Source organism: Mauremys reevesii, linkage group 11, assembly GCF_016161935.1.
Source record: "Mauremys reevesii isolate NIE-2019 linkage group 11, ASM1616193v1, whole genome shotgun sequence".
In the NCBI taxonomy this organism is placed as follows: Eukaryota; Metazoa; Chordata; order Testudines; family Geoemydidae; genus Mauremys; species Mauremys reevesii.
The window spans coordinates 17,022,194-17,039,955 of record NC_052633.1 but is presented as its reverse complement, the minus strand read 5'-3'; the positions used below and the strand labels follow the sequence as shown (position 1 = coordinate 17,039,955).

At 45.5% G+C, this 17,762-nt stretch overlaps 1 protein-coding gene across 12 annotated transcripts in view; it reads left to right on the top strand.

The window, feature by feature from the left end:
* ADAM23 (ADAM metallopeptidase domain 23) overlaps positions 1–17,762 on the top strand; it is a 199,921-nt gene that overhangs the window by 151,076 nt on the left and 31,083 nt on the right. For 11 of the 12 annotated variants that reach the window (XR_005586049.1, XR_005586050.1, XM_039493898.1 and 8 more), the window contains exons 20-24: positions 256–319; positions 2,911–3,016; positions 4,097–4,216; positions 6,455–6,623; positions 17,445–17,556. Coding sequence is in view for 10 of the 12 variants with exons in the window: in XM_039493898.1 (XP_039349832.1) it covers positions 256–319; positions 2,911–3,016; positions 4,097–4,216; positions 6,455–6,623; positions 17,445–17,556 (571 nt within the window). In the remaining 2 variants the exon portion in view is untranslated. The remainder of the gene's footprint in view (positions 1–255; positions 320–2,910; positions 3,017–4,096; positions 4,217–6,454; positions 6,624–17,444; positions 17,557–17,762) is intronic. The other variant, XM_039493895.1, reaches the window with a different exon arrangement.

Genomic DNA, 17,762 nt, shown 5'->3' with positions numbered 1-17,762 from the left:
CTGTGACTAGTTTAAATGACAACATGAAATGCAGTAGAGAATCAGGCCCTCAGTGTATAAATGTGCTTTCCACCCCCACCCTCATCCCACAACACAAACACAAGCACATTAAGGGGAGAGTATATCCCAATGTATAAAATATAATAATCAAAATGAAAGAGAAGTTGTAAAGACAGCTAAAGGACAGCATTTGATTTTAAAAAATAAAGTAATATGTTTGGTTTCCCTTCACTAATTTGTTGTGTTTTTGTTTAGGGACGTTGCTATAATGGAGAATGCAAGACAAGAGACAATCAGTGCAAATACATTTGGGGAATTAGTAGGTTAACGTTGCCTACCTTAAATATATTTTATTCATGTGTATTTTTTAGTTTGTATTATTAGTATTTTCACCTACTGTACTTTCCTCCTTCAGTTAAAAGTTTCCACCGTAGAGCAGAGAAAAAATGTCTGTTGAAATAATATGGGTGAATTGTGATGTCATTTGGTATTTGGGTGCTGATCATAGAATCTCAGGGTTGGAAGGGACCTCAGGAGGTCATCTAGTCCAACCCCCTGCTCAAAGCAGGACCAAATCTAACTAAATCATCCCAGCCAGGGCTTTGTCAAGCCTGACCTTAAAAACCTCTAAGGAAGGAGATTCCACCACCTCCCTAGGTAACCCATTCCAGTTCTTCACCACCCTACTAGTGAAAAAGTTTTTCCTAATGTCCAACCTAAACCTCCCCCTCTGCAACTTGAGACCATTACTCTTTGTTCTGTCATCTTCTACTACTGAGAACAGTCTAGATCCATCCTCTTTGGAACCCCCTTTCAGGTAGTTGAAAGCAGCTATCAAATCCCCCCTCATTCTTCTCTTCTGCAGACTAAACAATCCCAGTTCCCTCAGCCTCTCCTCATAAGTCATGTGCTCCAGCCCCCTAATAATTTTTGTTGCCCTCCGCTGGACTCTCTCCAATTTATCCACATCCTTCTTGTAGTGTGGGGCCCAAAACTGGACACAGTACTGATATCTTTAGGAGCCATGGGAGTCAGGTGGTTATAACTTGCTGTGCCTGTAGATATAGGTAAGATGAGCAGCATATACTGCAGCTAACCCAGGCTGAAACTCACCAGAAAATATAAAACTTATTTCTACAGCCATGTTAGGTTAATATCTTTGGATAAATATATTTTTGTGTTCAGAATATTTCTTAATACACCTTAATATAAATGTGTGGTTTTAAAAACTAAATCACACAGATAATTATTGATTCCCTCATCTTCAGGGGAGACATGCACTGGATAATGATTTTGGGCATAAGACAGTAGAACCAAACTACCAGTATGTTGTACTCATGCCATTGTGATGTTTATGTAGAATCATAGAATATCAGGGTTTGGAAGGGACCTCAAGAGGTCATCTAGTCTAACCCGCTGCTCAAAGCAGGGCCAATCCCCAGACAGATTTTTACCCCAGTTCCCTTAGTTGTCCCCTCAAGGATTGAACTCACAACCCTGGGTTTAGCAGGCCAGTGCTTAACCCACTGAGCTATCCCTCCCAACTTAAATGATTGTGGGGTGGGTGTGGTCCGTGAGAGAGAGAAGAATGTTCCTACCCATTGTGGTGTTAGGAGATTTCCATCTTTTACTGTCTGTCACAAGCAACACAAGATACAGTGCATTTAATACAGAGAAAGATGGGGACAGTAGTTTTAGTGGACTCCTGGTACCTTTCCCTTAGCTCGGTGGCAGTACAGTACATTTTTCTCTCTAACTCTAAGGTTATATTTTAATTGAAATTATTTAGATTGTCTTTTCTATATAAGTCCCTATGCTGTAACTAACACATTGTATTTAGTTGTTACTTTTTCTGTCATTCTAAATAATGAAGACACTGTTTTTTTTAATGAAAGAAAGCCTAAAGCACTTGTTAATGAGTAATTTCATATTAACTCCATGAGTCTGGAAGGATGTTTATTGGTCCACCTCCAAGCACAGAAAAGTCACATCACAGACCAAATTCTGAGAACATCTTTTCAGGCTCTGCCTTTGTTCTCTCTCTACTTTCCTCTGTTTCAACAATTTCCCATTATTGTTTGCTCTGCCTCCTCATGGCCAGCTTGCTGCTCCTGCCTTTTTAGGTAGGTGAGACTCTGAAAAGGTTTATTCTTAGCACAAGCATACTAATGTGTGGGAACCCAAAAAGACTAAAGAAGAGAAAAGTGGAAAATGTTTTAGATTGAATGTGGCTCTTCTATCCAATCCTACTTGATTAGGAAAGTTAGGACTTCTCTGCTTACACTGAAAAAACGTGAGTTAATCTCAGTTTTATGCTGTTCTCACTTATATTGGTTTTGTATCTGTTTAACTACATTACTCCTGATTTACACTGGTGTAAGTGAGAGGAGAATTAGGCCCCTTAATTCTTTCCCTGCATACATAGAGAGGCAAATATCTGGTGCTACAGAGAGATAATGTGATTCTACTCTCACACTAGTATAAATCAGGAATAACAGCAGGGAAAACAGTTAAATTGCACCACTGTAAAACTGATGTACATGTGAACAATGTTAGACCCCCAGAATATTCAAGTGAAGAAGATATACACCCAGGTAGATGTTGCTTAGACAGATCACCGAAAAAGAGAGTCTCCAGACTGATATTCAATTCAGATATTGGAATCTGAGTATAAGGGGGGAAATATTTTCCCTTTTCAGCTGCCTGATAGAATTCTCTTTTCTTCTCTCTCCTCCCTCTCATTGTGTAAACAAAATCTACTCCATAAATTAAAACACAGGATGAAATTTCAAAGTCCTGGGTTTATGTTTTCTTGTGGCAGTTCTTTACATATTTTACATTAATTTTATGAAGAGAATACTTGCTGCTGTCAATGTAAAGTACATTCTCTTTTCCCTTTTTCATCAACAGAGGCTACAGGGTCTGACAAATTCTGTTATGAGAAGCTTAATACAGAAGGCACAAAAAAAGGAAACTGTGGAAAGGATGGAGACCAATGGATTCAGTGCAGTAAACAGTAAGTTTAGCTTTGTAGAAACTGTCTAAATATTTTGGGTGAAATTGGCCTAATATTTTTCAGATTTTTTAATGAACTTATTCAGCAGTTTGTTTTGCATGGTTTTGAATCCTCCATTTTTTCTTACAAATTTTCAGAACTCCAAAATATTTCACAGATTGGTTTGCAGAATTCCCAGGTGGCTCAAAAATTCACATTTTTGGAATTTCTCACATCTAGATTTTCGTGCAGATGTACTGGCAATTTGGACTTGTGGAGAGAAGTTAAAGGATATAGCAGCACAGTGTCACACATTTGTAATGTACATACACACAAGGTCAGGCAGGGATGTAAGTGGCCAAAGATATGAATGCTGGTTCCACCTCCAGACGTGATCCAGGAATCTCTGCTAGATCCTGTGATCTCAGGGTAATTCCATCCCGTAGCCGGGGGTGGGGAGGAAGAGGGGAAATGGCAGGGATAGCTTGGTAGTAGTCTGCTCTCACTGAGTGAGACCATGATCTTCCATCATGTTGGACCTCCCCATATACAATATGACCAAATATTTGGAAGACACTAGTAGGCCATGGACAACAGTGAGCTCTGACTGATCCGTGGAAGACAAAGGCTCATCCTACCAATGTGCATCCAGAGATGTCCCGTAGCTGGTGTCATTACCTGAAAAAGCACAATGTAATGTAGTCTAGGATAACAAAACTATGCATAGTTTGTCCACCTGTATGCCCCTTTTAATATTATATTCAAGTATTTTTGTGGAAATAGATTTTTGTTCAGATAAATTGGTAGAATTTTGTTTCTGTTTTTACAATTAACACCATCTGATTCCGACTAGCTTCCGCCATCATTATTCCCATCAAGTAGTACCTTACTTAGAGTAGTACTACTAAAGTCTGTGGTACTACTCACTGGGTAAGTTATTACTTTATGTGACCAGCAGTGGCAGAAGCTGGTCTTAAGTTATTTATTGCAGTAATATTGTTGGTTTCATGCCTTCATTGCTTTTGACACAACAGTTTGTATCTTATAAATATTGTTAGTATGACTCTATTTGGTAACTTTGTCTTTGTTTTTCTTTTGCAGTGATGTGTTCTGTGGCTTTTTGCTCTGCACTAATCTTACTCGTGTTCCACGAATTGGTCATCTTCAGGGAGAAATTACCCCAACCTCTTTTTACCACCAGGGACGTGTAGTGGACTGCAGGTAAAAGACTATACATCATACACAAATGGTTTTTCTATCCGTAACCAAATTGGATGGATTAAAAGCTGGCTAACTGATAAGTCTGAAAATGTAATTATTAACAGGGCATCATCAAAGGGGCATGTTTCTAGTGGGTTCCACAGGGTTGGTTCTTGGTCATATGCTATTTAACAATTTTTATTAATGATCTGGAAGCAAAAATAAAGCCATCACTGATAAAGTTTGCAGATGAAAAAAATTGGGAGAAGGGTAAATAAAGAAGAGGACAGGTTACTGATACAGAGTGAGCTGGATCATTTGGTAAGCTGGGCACAAGCAGTATGAGTTTTAATTTGGCTATATGTACACACTGAGGGACAAAGAACGTAGGCCATACTTACACATGGTGGACTATCCTGAGGATCAATGATTCTGAAAAAGATTTGGGGGCTGTGGGGGTTAATCAGCTGAACACAACCTCCTAGTGTGATGCTGTGGCCAAAAGAGCTAATGCAATCCTTGGATGCATAAATAGGGGAATCTCAAGTAGAAGTGGAGAGATTATTTTACCTCTCTGTTTGGTGCTGATGGAATACTGTGTCCTGGTCTGATGTCTACAATTCAAGACGGGTGTTGATAAATTGGAGAAGAGTCAAAGAGAAGACACAAAAATGATTAAAAGTTTGGAAAACACATCTTTATAATGATAGATTGAGGTCCTTGAGTCTATTTCCCTTAACAAAGAGAAAGTTAAGGTATGATCTAATCAGTCTTCAGGTACTTACAGGGGGAACAAATATTTAATAATAGGCTCTTCAATCTAGTAGAGAAAGGTACAGCATGATCCAGTGGCTGGAAACTGAAGCTAGACAAATTCAGACTGGAAATAAGGTGTAAATTTTTTACAGTGAGGGTAATTAATCACTGGACCAATTTACCAAGGATCATGGAGGGTTCTCTGTCACGGACAATTTTAAAATCCAGATTGGATGTTTTTTCTAAATGATATGCTCTAGGAATTACTTTGGGGAAGTTTTATGGCTGAGGGCTGGTCTACACTGAAAAGTTACGGGAGCATAGCTACGTCTCTCAGGGGTATAAAGAATCCACAGCCTTGAGAGACGTAGGTAAATTGACCCTAACCTCCAGCGCAGACAGCACTAGGTCAACAGAAAAATTATATAGCAACAGGAGAGCTGGTACATACAGCAACAGGAGAACCTCTCCCATTGCTGTAGTCTCCACAATGAAGTGCTACCGCAGCGCTGCAGCTGTGCTGCTGCAGTGTCTTAAGTGTAGATATAGCCTGTGCTATCCAGGAAGTCACACTAGATAATCACAATGGTCCCTTCTGAACTTGGAATTTAGGAAGCTATGGAGAAGATAAAGATAAAAAATGTCAACAGCTACATTTAAAGTTGTTAAAGGTAAAAATCACTATTTTAAATGGTATTTCTCCTTTTATTAAAAATCACTGATATTCTCCGTTTAAGGGTTGAAAAGCATGTGGATTCACAGGTTACCTTCTTGAGACTGGTATAAAACCTTATTGTTCAGCATCATATTGCTCTTCCATGAAGTTTAAGAATTATAATCCAGAAGAGCGAAAGATCCATATATAAGACTTCCTGGTTTTGAGCAGTACTATCTCAGCAAGAGGAATTATTTGTTTTATATGAATGATTGTGGTAGGAGGAGATCTTTAGTTATCATTTTAATTGGTCAGAGGACAGGCACATGGATGATTACTGGATGGGTGCTTTTAAAAAATTAAATAAAATTTGATTATTAAGAATAGTAAAAGTACTTTCTTGTATATATACAACCATTCTCCACCATATTTCCTACCTGTTCCCATTTGAGATCAAAGTTTAAGAATGAAACATTTCTCATAAAATATGCATAAATATATATATACATGAACTAGTAATATTTTCTAGAAATATCATTTTATGCTATGAAAAAAAGAAAGATGTTCTGTCAGTTATAGACATGTAAACTAAGAGCAAATTAAAATTGCGTGTCAATACCTAGAATTCTTCTCCAAGTTATAGCTATTTCATTTCAGTGCTACTGTGAGAATTGTGTGATTAATAGAAAAATTTTGGTGTGAATTTGTGCATACCATATTCTTTCCTATAGTGTGCTGTGGAGTGATGAAGTTATAGCGCTTTTAACATCCATACCTTTATTGTGTTTTAATATCTTAAAAAGGCTCTAGCCATAATATTAATAGTATTTTAAAACTTTTTCTCCTAGTGGCGCTCATGTACTTTTAGATGACGATACAGATTTAGGATATGTGGAAGATGGAGCTCCATGTGGCCCTCACATGATGTGTGTAGACAGGAAGTGCCTACCAATTCAGTCCTTGAACATAAGCAGCTGCCCTATTGGTTCTGATGGAAAAGTCTGTTCAGATCATGGGGTAAGTCCATATCCATGGGATAGCAGATAAGCTCTGTTCATACTTCCAAAATAAACAGGGCCTAATGTACAGTGTTGTGTACTGTACCTAAAATCTTCAGTGAGACCTCCTGATTTCCTGAATACACAAGTGTTGGGTTTTGTGACATACTTTAATTCTATGACAGCGTAAGAGGCATAGATAACATGAGAAAACAAGGTTTTTAAATTGTGTAACACAATTCACTGTAGTTTTTCATGTTAATATTTAGAGAGGGATTTTCAAAAGCATTTATAGCTGGCCTGTGCTCCCACTGAAGTCAATAGTAAACTCCAGTACTATAAAAACATCCCTAATGTTTCATCACACATTTCAAACCTCTGAATAATTTCAGTTTGCCACAGAATCCAGTATTAATGCTGCAGAAAGCTAGTGTTCTGAGCTGCTTGAAGAGACTGTGAAAGCCCTACTGTACCATCTGGATGCGAGGTCTTTAGGATGGTGGTAGCAGAAATAAGTGGGACAAGGGCATAGAACCTGAATAGGATTGGAGCAGATCGGAAAGCACCAGCAAGAGGGAATAGAAATAGACATTCAGTGGTGCTCCAAAAAGGCTCCTGGAGAAAAGTAGACCACACTGAGCAAGTTCATCTTTCAAGGATGGAACATGTTTCACTTTGAATGTATGGGAAAACAAATGAGCAGTATTCAGGATTGTGTCATGATCTGAAGCCTGGTTAACTCCTTTTGGTAAGGTGTCTATACCTCCTTGAAATTGGATTAAGATCCATTGGTGCAAATAACTTTGCTTGTCTATGTTCAGGGATTGCACCTGTGCAGCAACACTGATAGCTTGCCACCGCAGGCAGTAGCCAAGGAAAATCTCCCATGTAGAGAAGACCTGAAAATGACACCTTCTTACTTGTGCTTCTTGTGTGCATTCACTCATACTTGCTAATTCTGTGATTCAAATATTAAACTACTGGTCCTCACCTCCTTTAGCAGCACTAATTTCTTTATTCTCCACAGAGTCTTTTTATATGCAGTATACTTCCTCTGAACATAAACCTATATCCCTCTGTTCCAGTTTATTAACCTTAATTTGATAGAATTTAATAGGATACCTCTTATCACCTCAGACAAATAATCCCAATATTGTGTCATATGTGAGCCTTCCAGTTCCATTTATTGTCTCTATGGCATTGTGCTGGACAGGAAGCTCCAAAGGTAGCAACCAATGCTCGATACATTAACAACTCATTTTCCTAGGGCTGTTGATATGTACTCTTAATACAGAACATCAGGCTATTTCATCCTCTTAGCCTTCCTCGCAGCTACATTGTACTCTGGACTGAAAATATGAATGTTGGCCCTCCGCATATGCAGATTGTCTTATTCTGCCTAATTAAAGAAGTCATTACTGTTTAAACTGGGGATCCAAAGCTTCTTTCTTGGACGTCCATCTGTGCTGCTGCAGTAGGCACTGCAGCCCATTAACACTTCTTGAGGGAAATTATTAATTTTAATTACTTACACTAGAACTGTAAATACAGTGCACGTTTTCTTTTCATTTTAATGTAAACAGTTGTAATGATAGAAATTCCTAGCAATATGCACTCAAAGAAATGCTTCAAGATCTTTGAAACCAAACACTTTTAAGAAAATGACACTTTTTAAAAAAATGTTGAGCTAAATGTGGTGTTCAAACAAGGAAAACACAATGTATAAATGTACAATGTATAAAACTGAATAAGCAACACAGCAATGTTAACAAAATTAACGTGTTCTTCTTCGAGTGATTGCTCCTATGCATTCCAGTTAGGTGTGCGCGCTGCGCGTGCACGGCTCTTCGGAAGACTTTTACCCTAGCAACACTCGGTGGGTCGGCTGGGCACCCCCTGGAGTGGCGCCGCTATAGCGCAGGATATATACCCCTGCCGACCCATCCGCTCCTCAGTTCCTTCTTTTCGCCCGTGAAAGCCATTAGAACAGTGGAGTGCAGCTTAGCTGACCTCCACCTCCCTAGCTACTCGTAGTTTCTCTCGTTTAGTGTATAGTTTATAGTTGTAGTTAACTTTATTTGTTTGTAGTATAGGATTTATTTTCAGGGGTTCGGGGTTTATCCCCTTCCCCTCACCCGGTGCCGGGTCCGATGCCCGGTCCACAGGGTTTTACAATGCTCGGCCGGCCACAAGCCATTGCCGACAAGAGATCCTCTCCTAAGTGCCTCGAGGATTCTCAACTGACAGATAAGTGCCGCATTCGCGGGGCCTTTGATCCTAGAACAAAGGGGAGCGGGACTTTCGTCCCAAACAGCTCCTGAGGGAGGCAGCTCTTGCTCCTCCGCTCTTGGCACCGAGCGCTGGTTAGTCTTCAAGGAGCGCTCCCTCGGCACCGGTTCCCCGGTGCCGCCAAGGCCTCCCGGCACTGGCCCTCGCTGACTCCGACGTCCACTCGGCATGGCTCCCTCTCCTGGAGGATGAAGAGGCACAATATACTTGCTGCGTCCGAGCCGCCTGCTCCGCAGCCGAGCACTATGCTCAGTCGGATCACCCGGCACCGACGTCTGCCGCGGCACCGACAATATCCACACCATTAACTCCGGCCAGGCAAGAGCCGTCGAGTCCGGTGCCGGAAAGCTCCCCGGTACGGACCGTGGTCGAGCTCGCTATGACGCTGCGTCCGAGCCGCCTGCTCCGCAGCCGAGCGCTATGCTCAGTCAGATCGCCCGGCACTGATGTCTGCCGCGGCACCGACAATATCCGCACCATTAACTCCGGCCAGGCAAGAGCCGTCGAGTCCGGTGCTGGAAAGCTCCCCGGCACGGACCGTGGTCGAGCTCGCTTTGACGCTGTGTATGAGCCGTCTGCTCCGCAGCCGAGCGCTATGCACAGTCGGATCGCCCGGCACCGAGGTCGGCCGCGGCACCGACAATATCCGCACCATTAACTCCGGCCAGACAAGAGCCGTCAAGTCCGGTGCTGGAAAGCTCCCCGGTACGGACCGTGGTCGAGCTCGCTAAGACGCTGCGTCGGAGCCGCCTGCTCCGCAGCCGAGCGCTATGCTCAGTCGGTTCGCTGGCACCGATGTCTGCCGCGGCACCGACGATATCCGCTCCGTTAACTCCGGCCAGGCAAGAGCCGTCGAGTCCGGTGCTGGAGAGCTCCCCGGTATGGACCGTGGTCGAGCTCGTTATTAAGCTGCGTCCGAGCCGCCTGCTCCGCAGCCGAGCGCTATGCTCAGTCGGATCGCCCGGCACCGATGTCTGCCGCGGCACCGACAGTATCCACACCGTTAACTCTGGCCAGGCAAGAGCCGTCGAGTCCGGTGCTGGAAAGCTCCCCGGTACGAACCGTGGTCGAGCTCGCTTTTCAGCGGCGTCCGAGCGGCCCGCTCCGCAGCCCGAGCGCTCTACTACGCCGGGCTGCCCAGCACCGGTGACTGCTACGGCACCGACAGTATCAGCACCGTAGACTACGGCCTCACAAGAGCCGTCGAGTCCAACACCTGAATGCTCCCCAGCGCGAGCTGTGGTCGAGCTCACTAATCCCTCCACGCTGGGAACATTTCCACAGCGAGGGAGTTGATGGCAAGGGCAGAGCTGCGCTGCTTAACCCCCGACATCGCCGGTGCGGGTTATATGGTCTTTTGGCGAGCCTGTCTTGCTTACGCCACCCTGCGTCGGCACCGCAGAGCGGCACCGTCCCCGATCGCGGTCCCGCAGACGTTCTCGGTCCCGTCACCGAGTGAGGTCACGACGCTGCTCGTGGTCTCGGCACCGTTCTCCATTGCGGTACCTTTAGTACTCGCGGCACCGGCCAGCGTCACGTTTGCTGGCCTGGTACATTCGGCACCGATCCCGCTCCCGGCACCGCCCCAGGCACCGAGACTCCCGTACCCACTCCTGAACGTCGAGCCTCGCGCTCTCGGTCGACCGCCCAGCACAGCTCCGGTGGCAGGTCTCGTTCTCGGTACCAGTATGTCTCCCGGTACCGATCCCCGGTGCCGAGTCGAGCGACGTCAGTTAGAGAAGGAGACTCTACCATAGGCTCTTCAGCTCCTTCAGGGCCACCCAGTCACGCATCAGTGTTGCCACGTGCGGACACTTCATATGCGCAGTACTCTCTTTTCCGATGTGCCCTCCAGAGTCTTCCAGGAGACCTATCAGAGGTCCTTCTAGTCACCATGGGCGTACTGCCACGCCAGAGGCATACCGGTGCTCCCATCTCCCTCCGTTCCATCGGAGCTCTGGGTGCCAGAGGCGGCAATTAGCCGTCCCCCTGCGACCAGTCCGGAGCAAGCCCCGGTTCAGCCACCGGGCTCCGAGATCCCACCGGATCAGGAGGTCGTCCAGGAGTGCGAGCCCACACAGGACCCGCTTGTCCCTGGCCTTTCTTCTTCCTCCTCCCCAGCTGAGGCGGGGGCAGGAACATACTCCTCGGGCCCTCCTCTGATTGGAATGCAAGTGCATAGCATCATCCAGGGGGTACGAGTACCTAGGTACATCAACCCCCCGCCCCCGCTCCCTTGTCGTCCAGTCCCTCAATGGGATGGAACGCCATGGCCAGCAGACACCAGCTCCTAAATCCTAGGGGGCTAGGCGACTGGTCTTACGGGGCCGTACGATGTACTCGGCGGGGGCCCTGCCACTTTGTGTAGCAAACTAGCAAGCCCTGCTTAGCCGCTACTACGGGTGGCGGTGGGCAACTTTTCAGAGTCGGTTCTTCAGAACTCACGTCAAGAGTTCGATGCCCTCCTGGATCGAACGAAGAAGCTGGATAGAGCTTCCCTCCAGGCCTAGTTGGATGCAGCTGACTTCGCTGCCACGACCCTGGCCTCGGGTGTGGCCACGAGGCGCTTTTCCTGGCTCCGGTTATCGAGCCTTCCCTCGCAGCTGCTGTCCACTATACACGACTTGCCCGGCACTGGCAAAGGCCTGTTCTCTGAGAAAGCTGGCCCTAGGCTGCAAAGTCTGAAGGGCAGCAGGGTCACTTTCCGCTCTCTATTAGCATGCACACGCCGGTGCTTAGCGCCGACCTTTCCGTCCCCAGACTCACCGCTCTTACCCTGCGCCTAGACAAAGACAAGACTTTGCCAGCAGGCGTCACTTATGCGGTCGTGGGCGTCAATCAGGCCCTCAAGGTTAAGATCCTTCTAACCATCCTCGTCCCTCTTAGGGACCCCTCTCATGAGCGATTCCTCTTGCAACAGGTGCGGACGCTCCTCTTCATCGGAGCTATACAGGAGGTGCCTAGGGACGAAACCTAATCCCCTAGGCGAAGGGAGGTCTCAGACATATCCTAGACCTGCGGGTCCTCCACAAGTTCACGCTGCGGATAGACTGTATGCCGCCCTCGATATGACGGGCGCGTATTTTCATGTCCCCATTTTTCTTCCACATTGGCTCGTTCGAGGGACCTCAGAGCCCAAGTACCAGTCCTGTGGGCATCGACACGGACCTATTCCGGTGTCTAGGCCTGATCATCAATGGTAAAATCCACTCTGGTTCCCACACAGGGAATAGAATTCATTGGAGCCACCCTGGACTCCAATCTCACCAGAGCCTGCTTACCTCAGCCTTGGTTTCATGCGGTGGTAACAATTGTACAAGGTCTACGGACCTTCCCGACAACTTTGGCTCGCCCAGGCCTAGGTTTCCTGAGACACATGGCTGTCTGCGCGTTTGTTTCCAAACATGCCAGGCTTCACCTCTGTCCACTCCAATCGTGCCTCACCTTGGTGTACCACCCGGGCAGAGATACCACCCTGGTCGTCTCGTTCCCCCTGAGCATCCTAGGCTCCCTCAACCGAGAGTCAGTGCCCTCCCTGGTGTATCCAGGGATGCTGTTCCATTCACCCCTCAGGGTCCCTCATGACGGACACCCCATCTCTCGGCTGCGTGCTCACCTGGGTCAGCTTCGCACTCACGGCCTTTGGTCGGCCCAAGAGCTGGCCTTACGCATCAGTGTCCGAGAGCTGGGAGCAGTCTGCCTTGTATGCCAGGCTTTTCAGCTGGCGGATCGCCTCAGCAGATCCTTCCGGTCTCACAAGTGGTCGTTCCCTCCGGACGGTATCCATTCCGTTTTTCGGAAGTGGGTCTTTCCCCGCATAGCCCTCTTCGCTCCCGCGAGAGCGAAAACAGAGAGAAGCCCTCCTCATTCCAAGACCTCTCCCCGGGCTCAGTCTTGGAGAGGTTTCTGATGCTGTGGATGAGCCATCGGCTGTCCAATTTCCACCGTTCCCGCTGGCTTGCACCCCTGTCGGTAGCCAACCCTATTTCCCTACCTCTTGGCCCCGACCCCATTTCGCGGGATCGCAGCAAGCTTCACCACCCAGACTGGTAATCCCTGCACCTCACAGCAGGGCTGCTGTGTGGCTAAACTGATCCGAATTACATTGTTCTGCCTCGGCTCTACAGGATTCCCCTGGGTGATAGGAGATCCTCCACTCGGTTAACGTATCTGGCAGAGTGGAAGCGTTTCTCCTGCTGCTACGAAACGCACAATGTTTCTCCCGCCGAGGTCCCGATCCAGTCCGTCTTGGACTACCTCTGGTCTTAAACAGCAGCACATGGCGCGGCCCTCATTAAGGGCACTCTTGGCAGCCATCTCTCCCTTCCACCCAGCGGGGAGTGGCCGCTCCGTATTCTTACGCCTTGTGGTTTCTAGATTCCTCAAGGACTTGGAGCGTTATCCCCCCCTCCCCGGTTGGCCCCCGCCACAACCTGGGTCTTCAACCTGGTTCTCGCCAGTTTTATGATTGCCCATTCGGGACACTGACGACGTGCTCGCTGGCATACCTGTTCTGGAAGGCGGTCTTCTTTGTAGCCTTTCCATCAGCCAGACGAGTCTCCGAGCTTCAGGCGCTTGCGATGGACCCACGGTATACTGTGTCTCTCAAGGACAAGTGCAGTTGTGACCGTGTCCGGCCTTCCTCCCTAAAGGTGGTGTCAGCCTCTCATATCATCCAGGATAGCTTCCTTCCGGTCTTCTTTCCGAAGCCACACTCATCGCAAGGAGAGCAACAATTGCCCTCCCTAGACGTCCGTAGGGCGTCCGCAATCTATATCGAGCGGACAAAGCCCTTGCGTAACGCCCCCGAATCTTCATCGTACTGGCATACCGGACGAGGGACATACCTGTCTCCTCCTAGAGGATTTCATCTTCGATGACTGGTGCATCTGCGCCTCCTGTGTTTAGCCCATGTTCCATGGAGCCACCTTACTGCACATTCCACCAGGGCTCAGGCTTCTCTGCTGCCGTCTTGGCCCACATACCCTTTCAGGGGATGTGTCGTGCAGCTAGTACACACCTTTGCCTCATTGGCCCAAGTGTCCAGAGATGATGCAGCCTTTGGCACAGAAGTTTGCATTCTGCAGCATCTAACTCCGACCCCACCGCCTACATAAGGCTTGGGAATCATCTAACTGGAATGCATAGGAGCAATCACTCGAAGAAGAAAAGACGGTTACTCACCGTAGTAACTGTTGTTCTTCGAGATGTGTTGCTCCTATCCATTCCAGACCCGCCCTCCTTCCCCACTGTCGGAGTAGCCGGCAAGAAGGAACTGAGGAGCGGATGGGTTGGCAGGGGTATATATCCTGCGCTATAGCTGCGCCACTCCAGGGGGCGCCCAGCCGACCCACCGAGTGTTGCTAGGGTAAAAGTCTTCCGAAGAGCCGTGCACGCGCGGCACGCACACCTAACTGGAATGGATAGGAGCAACACATCTCGGAGAACAACAGTTACTACGGTGAGTAACCGTCTTTTATTTGTTGATTTTAGAACAAAATAGTTGTCCAACTTTAAACAGTTTTCAATTTTTTTAGTATAGCATCTGGATTTCTGTGCTGTGTAAGTAAAGATCCAGCCCTACTCTCAACTAATTAGAAAAGAATCAAATATTGTAATTAAAAATATAAAATAACAGTTTATAATATAACACACTGAGGCAATGGGTACTCATCCAATCCAGTAAAGGAGAATCCAAACTTCAAGAACGTGTCATCATATCTTCTTAACACTTTCTTTCTTTCTTTATTTTTTTTGGCTGGCTCATTTTGTGTAGATGTATATGGTCTGGGACTCTCATTATCTTCTCCGCCAATGCACCTTCTCGTTTTCGAAAAATAAAATCGATCCATGTCAGATTAAAATACTGCTTGCCATTTTTTACAGTTGTAAGTGACAGACTGTACATTGCTAGGTTACCTTGCAGCAAAACATACCATTGTATGCGTGCGAGAATTAAACTTGCATACAGTACTGCAGCTTATTTTTTTAAAATATTTTTTTCTATGCTCTGTCCAACATATACAGCTCAAAACATTACATTTATATAGCTTTTACTTAGATTACACGAGTCACTTCTAGTTAAAGATATATTAAGACTGAGCTTGACTGGAGAATGCAGTCATGCTGATAGACCACCCAACAATGTGTCAAGGTAGGCTGAGGCCACATTTTGGAAACCCTGGTTTAAACTATATTTAGTTTTGACACTATTTCCACCCTAGCACATCAGTTTACACTGAGGGATGTTATGCTTCATAGTCCACCTCTGAGTCTATTTGACTAAGTTATCAAGTGTCTTAACTACTGATCAAACACTTCGTTTTTCTGGCTACTTGTGCTCCCCACCACCACCCTTTTTTTTTAACGGAGAGCAGGGCCAACAAGGGATAAGATAGACTGCTATAATTTCTACAGATATGTGCCGTAGAGGACTAGACTCTATATTAGGAAGTTGTTTTCTTATTATGGAAGATTCATATGGGAAGAGAATCCGAAAAGGGAGACAGACTGAAAGGAGGGTGAATTGGGTTCAGAAGGAAGGAGAAGGAGAGAGAGGCACAGAGACCGCGGGCAATATAGGAGCTAAGAAAGGGATCCAGACATTCTCTTGACGACTTTGAATTTTTTTCCACATTCCTATTGTGCTTTTGCTAATTCGAATTTTCAGTTCAACAAACCTTTCTTACAAGTAGAGATTAAAGTTATCTTTATCCTTCTTGATAAGCTTCTTTAGTTAACATTAGAGGATGCAGAATGAGATAAAGGTATAAACAAAAATTACATGGCTTATTTACTTTTGATTGTCAGCATTGTACCGTCTGTCAACTTGGTTTAAGCATTATCTATAGACTATGTAGTCTATAGTTTTTATACATTATGTACCAGTTGATTAGGTACCTCTATTGATGACTAACTGCCCTTCTAATCATGATCAAAATTTCATTCTTTCTATCTTTATCTGCTTTTCCACCACACCTTCCTGCAGTCACTTTCCTCAGCAACTTACTCCATCTCTAATTTCTTTTTACCATCGTCCATTTACAGCCATCATCCACTATTGATTAGTATTTTAAATTTTATGGGTTTGGTAGGAGTTCATATTTATTACAAGTGTAATGTAATTTTTAGTGGGTTTAAGCACACATTTTCACAGAGGTATCCTTCTAAGCGCAGTCTGAAAATGAAGCCCTGGCCTATTCTGCTGGAGGATAGACTGACACTACCAGCCTGGAAGAATGAAGAAGAAGCTGTTAGTTGAAACTCAGAATTCTCCCTCTCTCTTACATTGGAACAAGCTGCCTAAGGAAATATGAGGCCCAAAGTTTGAAAGTGGTTCTGATTACAATGATCACTTTGAAAATGGATACATATAACAAGTACCTTAATTTGTGTCCCCCTTTCACAGCTTCATGAAAAGAGCAAATTAATAAGGGCTAGACTGTGACTTCACCAAATGCCTAATCCACCCAGACCCAAGATCTCTGTTGCCCATGAATAAGAACAAGGGTTCTTAGAGCTCCCGATACCCCTGCACTGATGAGAGTCCATGGGACAGTTGAGCTGTAATGGAGTCTTCTACTCTTGCCATGCTATCTTCTGAGTGTATCTACCTGGGGAATTAAATAAAACTACAAACTTGATATACTTGTGTCTTGGGGTTTACAGCTCACCACTGTGGCACCTCCTTGTGGCCGTATCTCGGGATTACCTCTTGGCCAGTCTGATGCCTCTTCCTTTGGTTGCTTACCTGTGTCCCTCCATCTTTCCTTTTGACTTGATTGCTCCCTCTTTGTAACTCAGAGTGCTCCCTCTTCATGGCTTGTCCTTCTGGCCAAGTCACTATAGTTTTTCCCTTCCAGGGTATCAAAGGATCTCTGTATGAATTCTCTCAGGCAGTCCTTCAGTTCACTGCCCAGACTGTGTCACTTCCCTACTGGCTGAGAGGGGAACCCAGGCCTGCCCAGTACTCCAGGTTCCAAGGACCTTCGAGTCAGCAGTGAAGGTCTGAACCATCCCAAACCTTGTAGCCATTTTCCCTGAACCTTTTCCTACTTCACTTCTTTCAGGCTTCGTTCTCCTACACCTCTCTGGGTGTGCCCTTTTCTCAGGGCCTGGATCCCCAGGGCTTCTACTCTCCTGGGTTTTTCCCCTTCTCCTTTTTAAGCCCAGAGACCAACTGGAGGCTTGCACATGGCAGCCCCCTTCTGCCCTCAATGCTTGGCCTTATACCAGCCCCACCTGCTGCTGCTGCTCCTCAGCTCTGCTTGTTCATCAAACCTAACTCTCCCTATGAGTGACCTATCAGTTACTGAGCTCCTTCTGAGCCACAGTAATGTTTTCCGGGCTAGCGTGGGGTGAACATTCCATCCTAACCTGTTATGTACTAGATAAGGTTATTGATTTCTTGAACTTTCTAAACAATCATTCTTGTTATGGTATGTGTTTTGGTAAATGTTATCCTGTGTATCTTATAACTTAGTTCTACCATATGCTGAATAACCTTAATCAAAAGTGTTTCAAAAACAGTTATTTTCATTTTCTTTTCTAGGTGTGTAGTAATGAAGCCACTTGCATTTGTAATTTCTCCTGGGCAGGGACAGACTGCAGTATTGATGACCCTATCAGGGATACTTCCAACAAGAAGGTTGAAGGACCTAAGGGTTTGTGTGATTTCAGTTGCAATATTTAGTACACGTTTAGATTAGTCTTCTCTATTAGCACCAGTAGAATTAACATGTGGGAAAGGAAGGTATAACCCTATCATTCAGAATCAAACCCTTGAGCATATTAAAACTATGCCTCTATGAGAAGATATATGAATGTTAGTTTGAAAACTGTTTGTGAATATACTTTTGACTTTTATAAT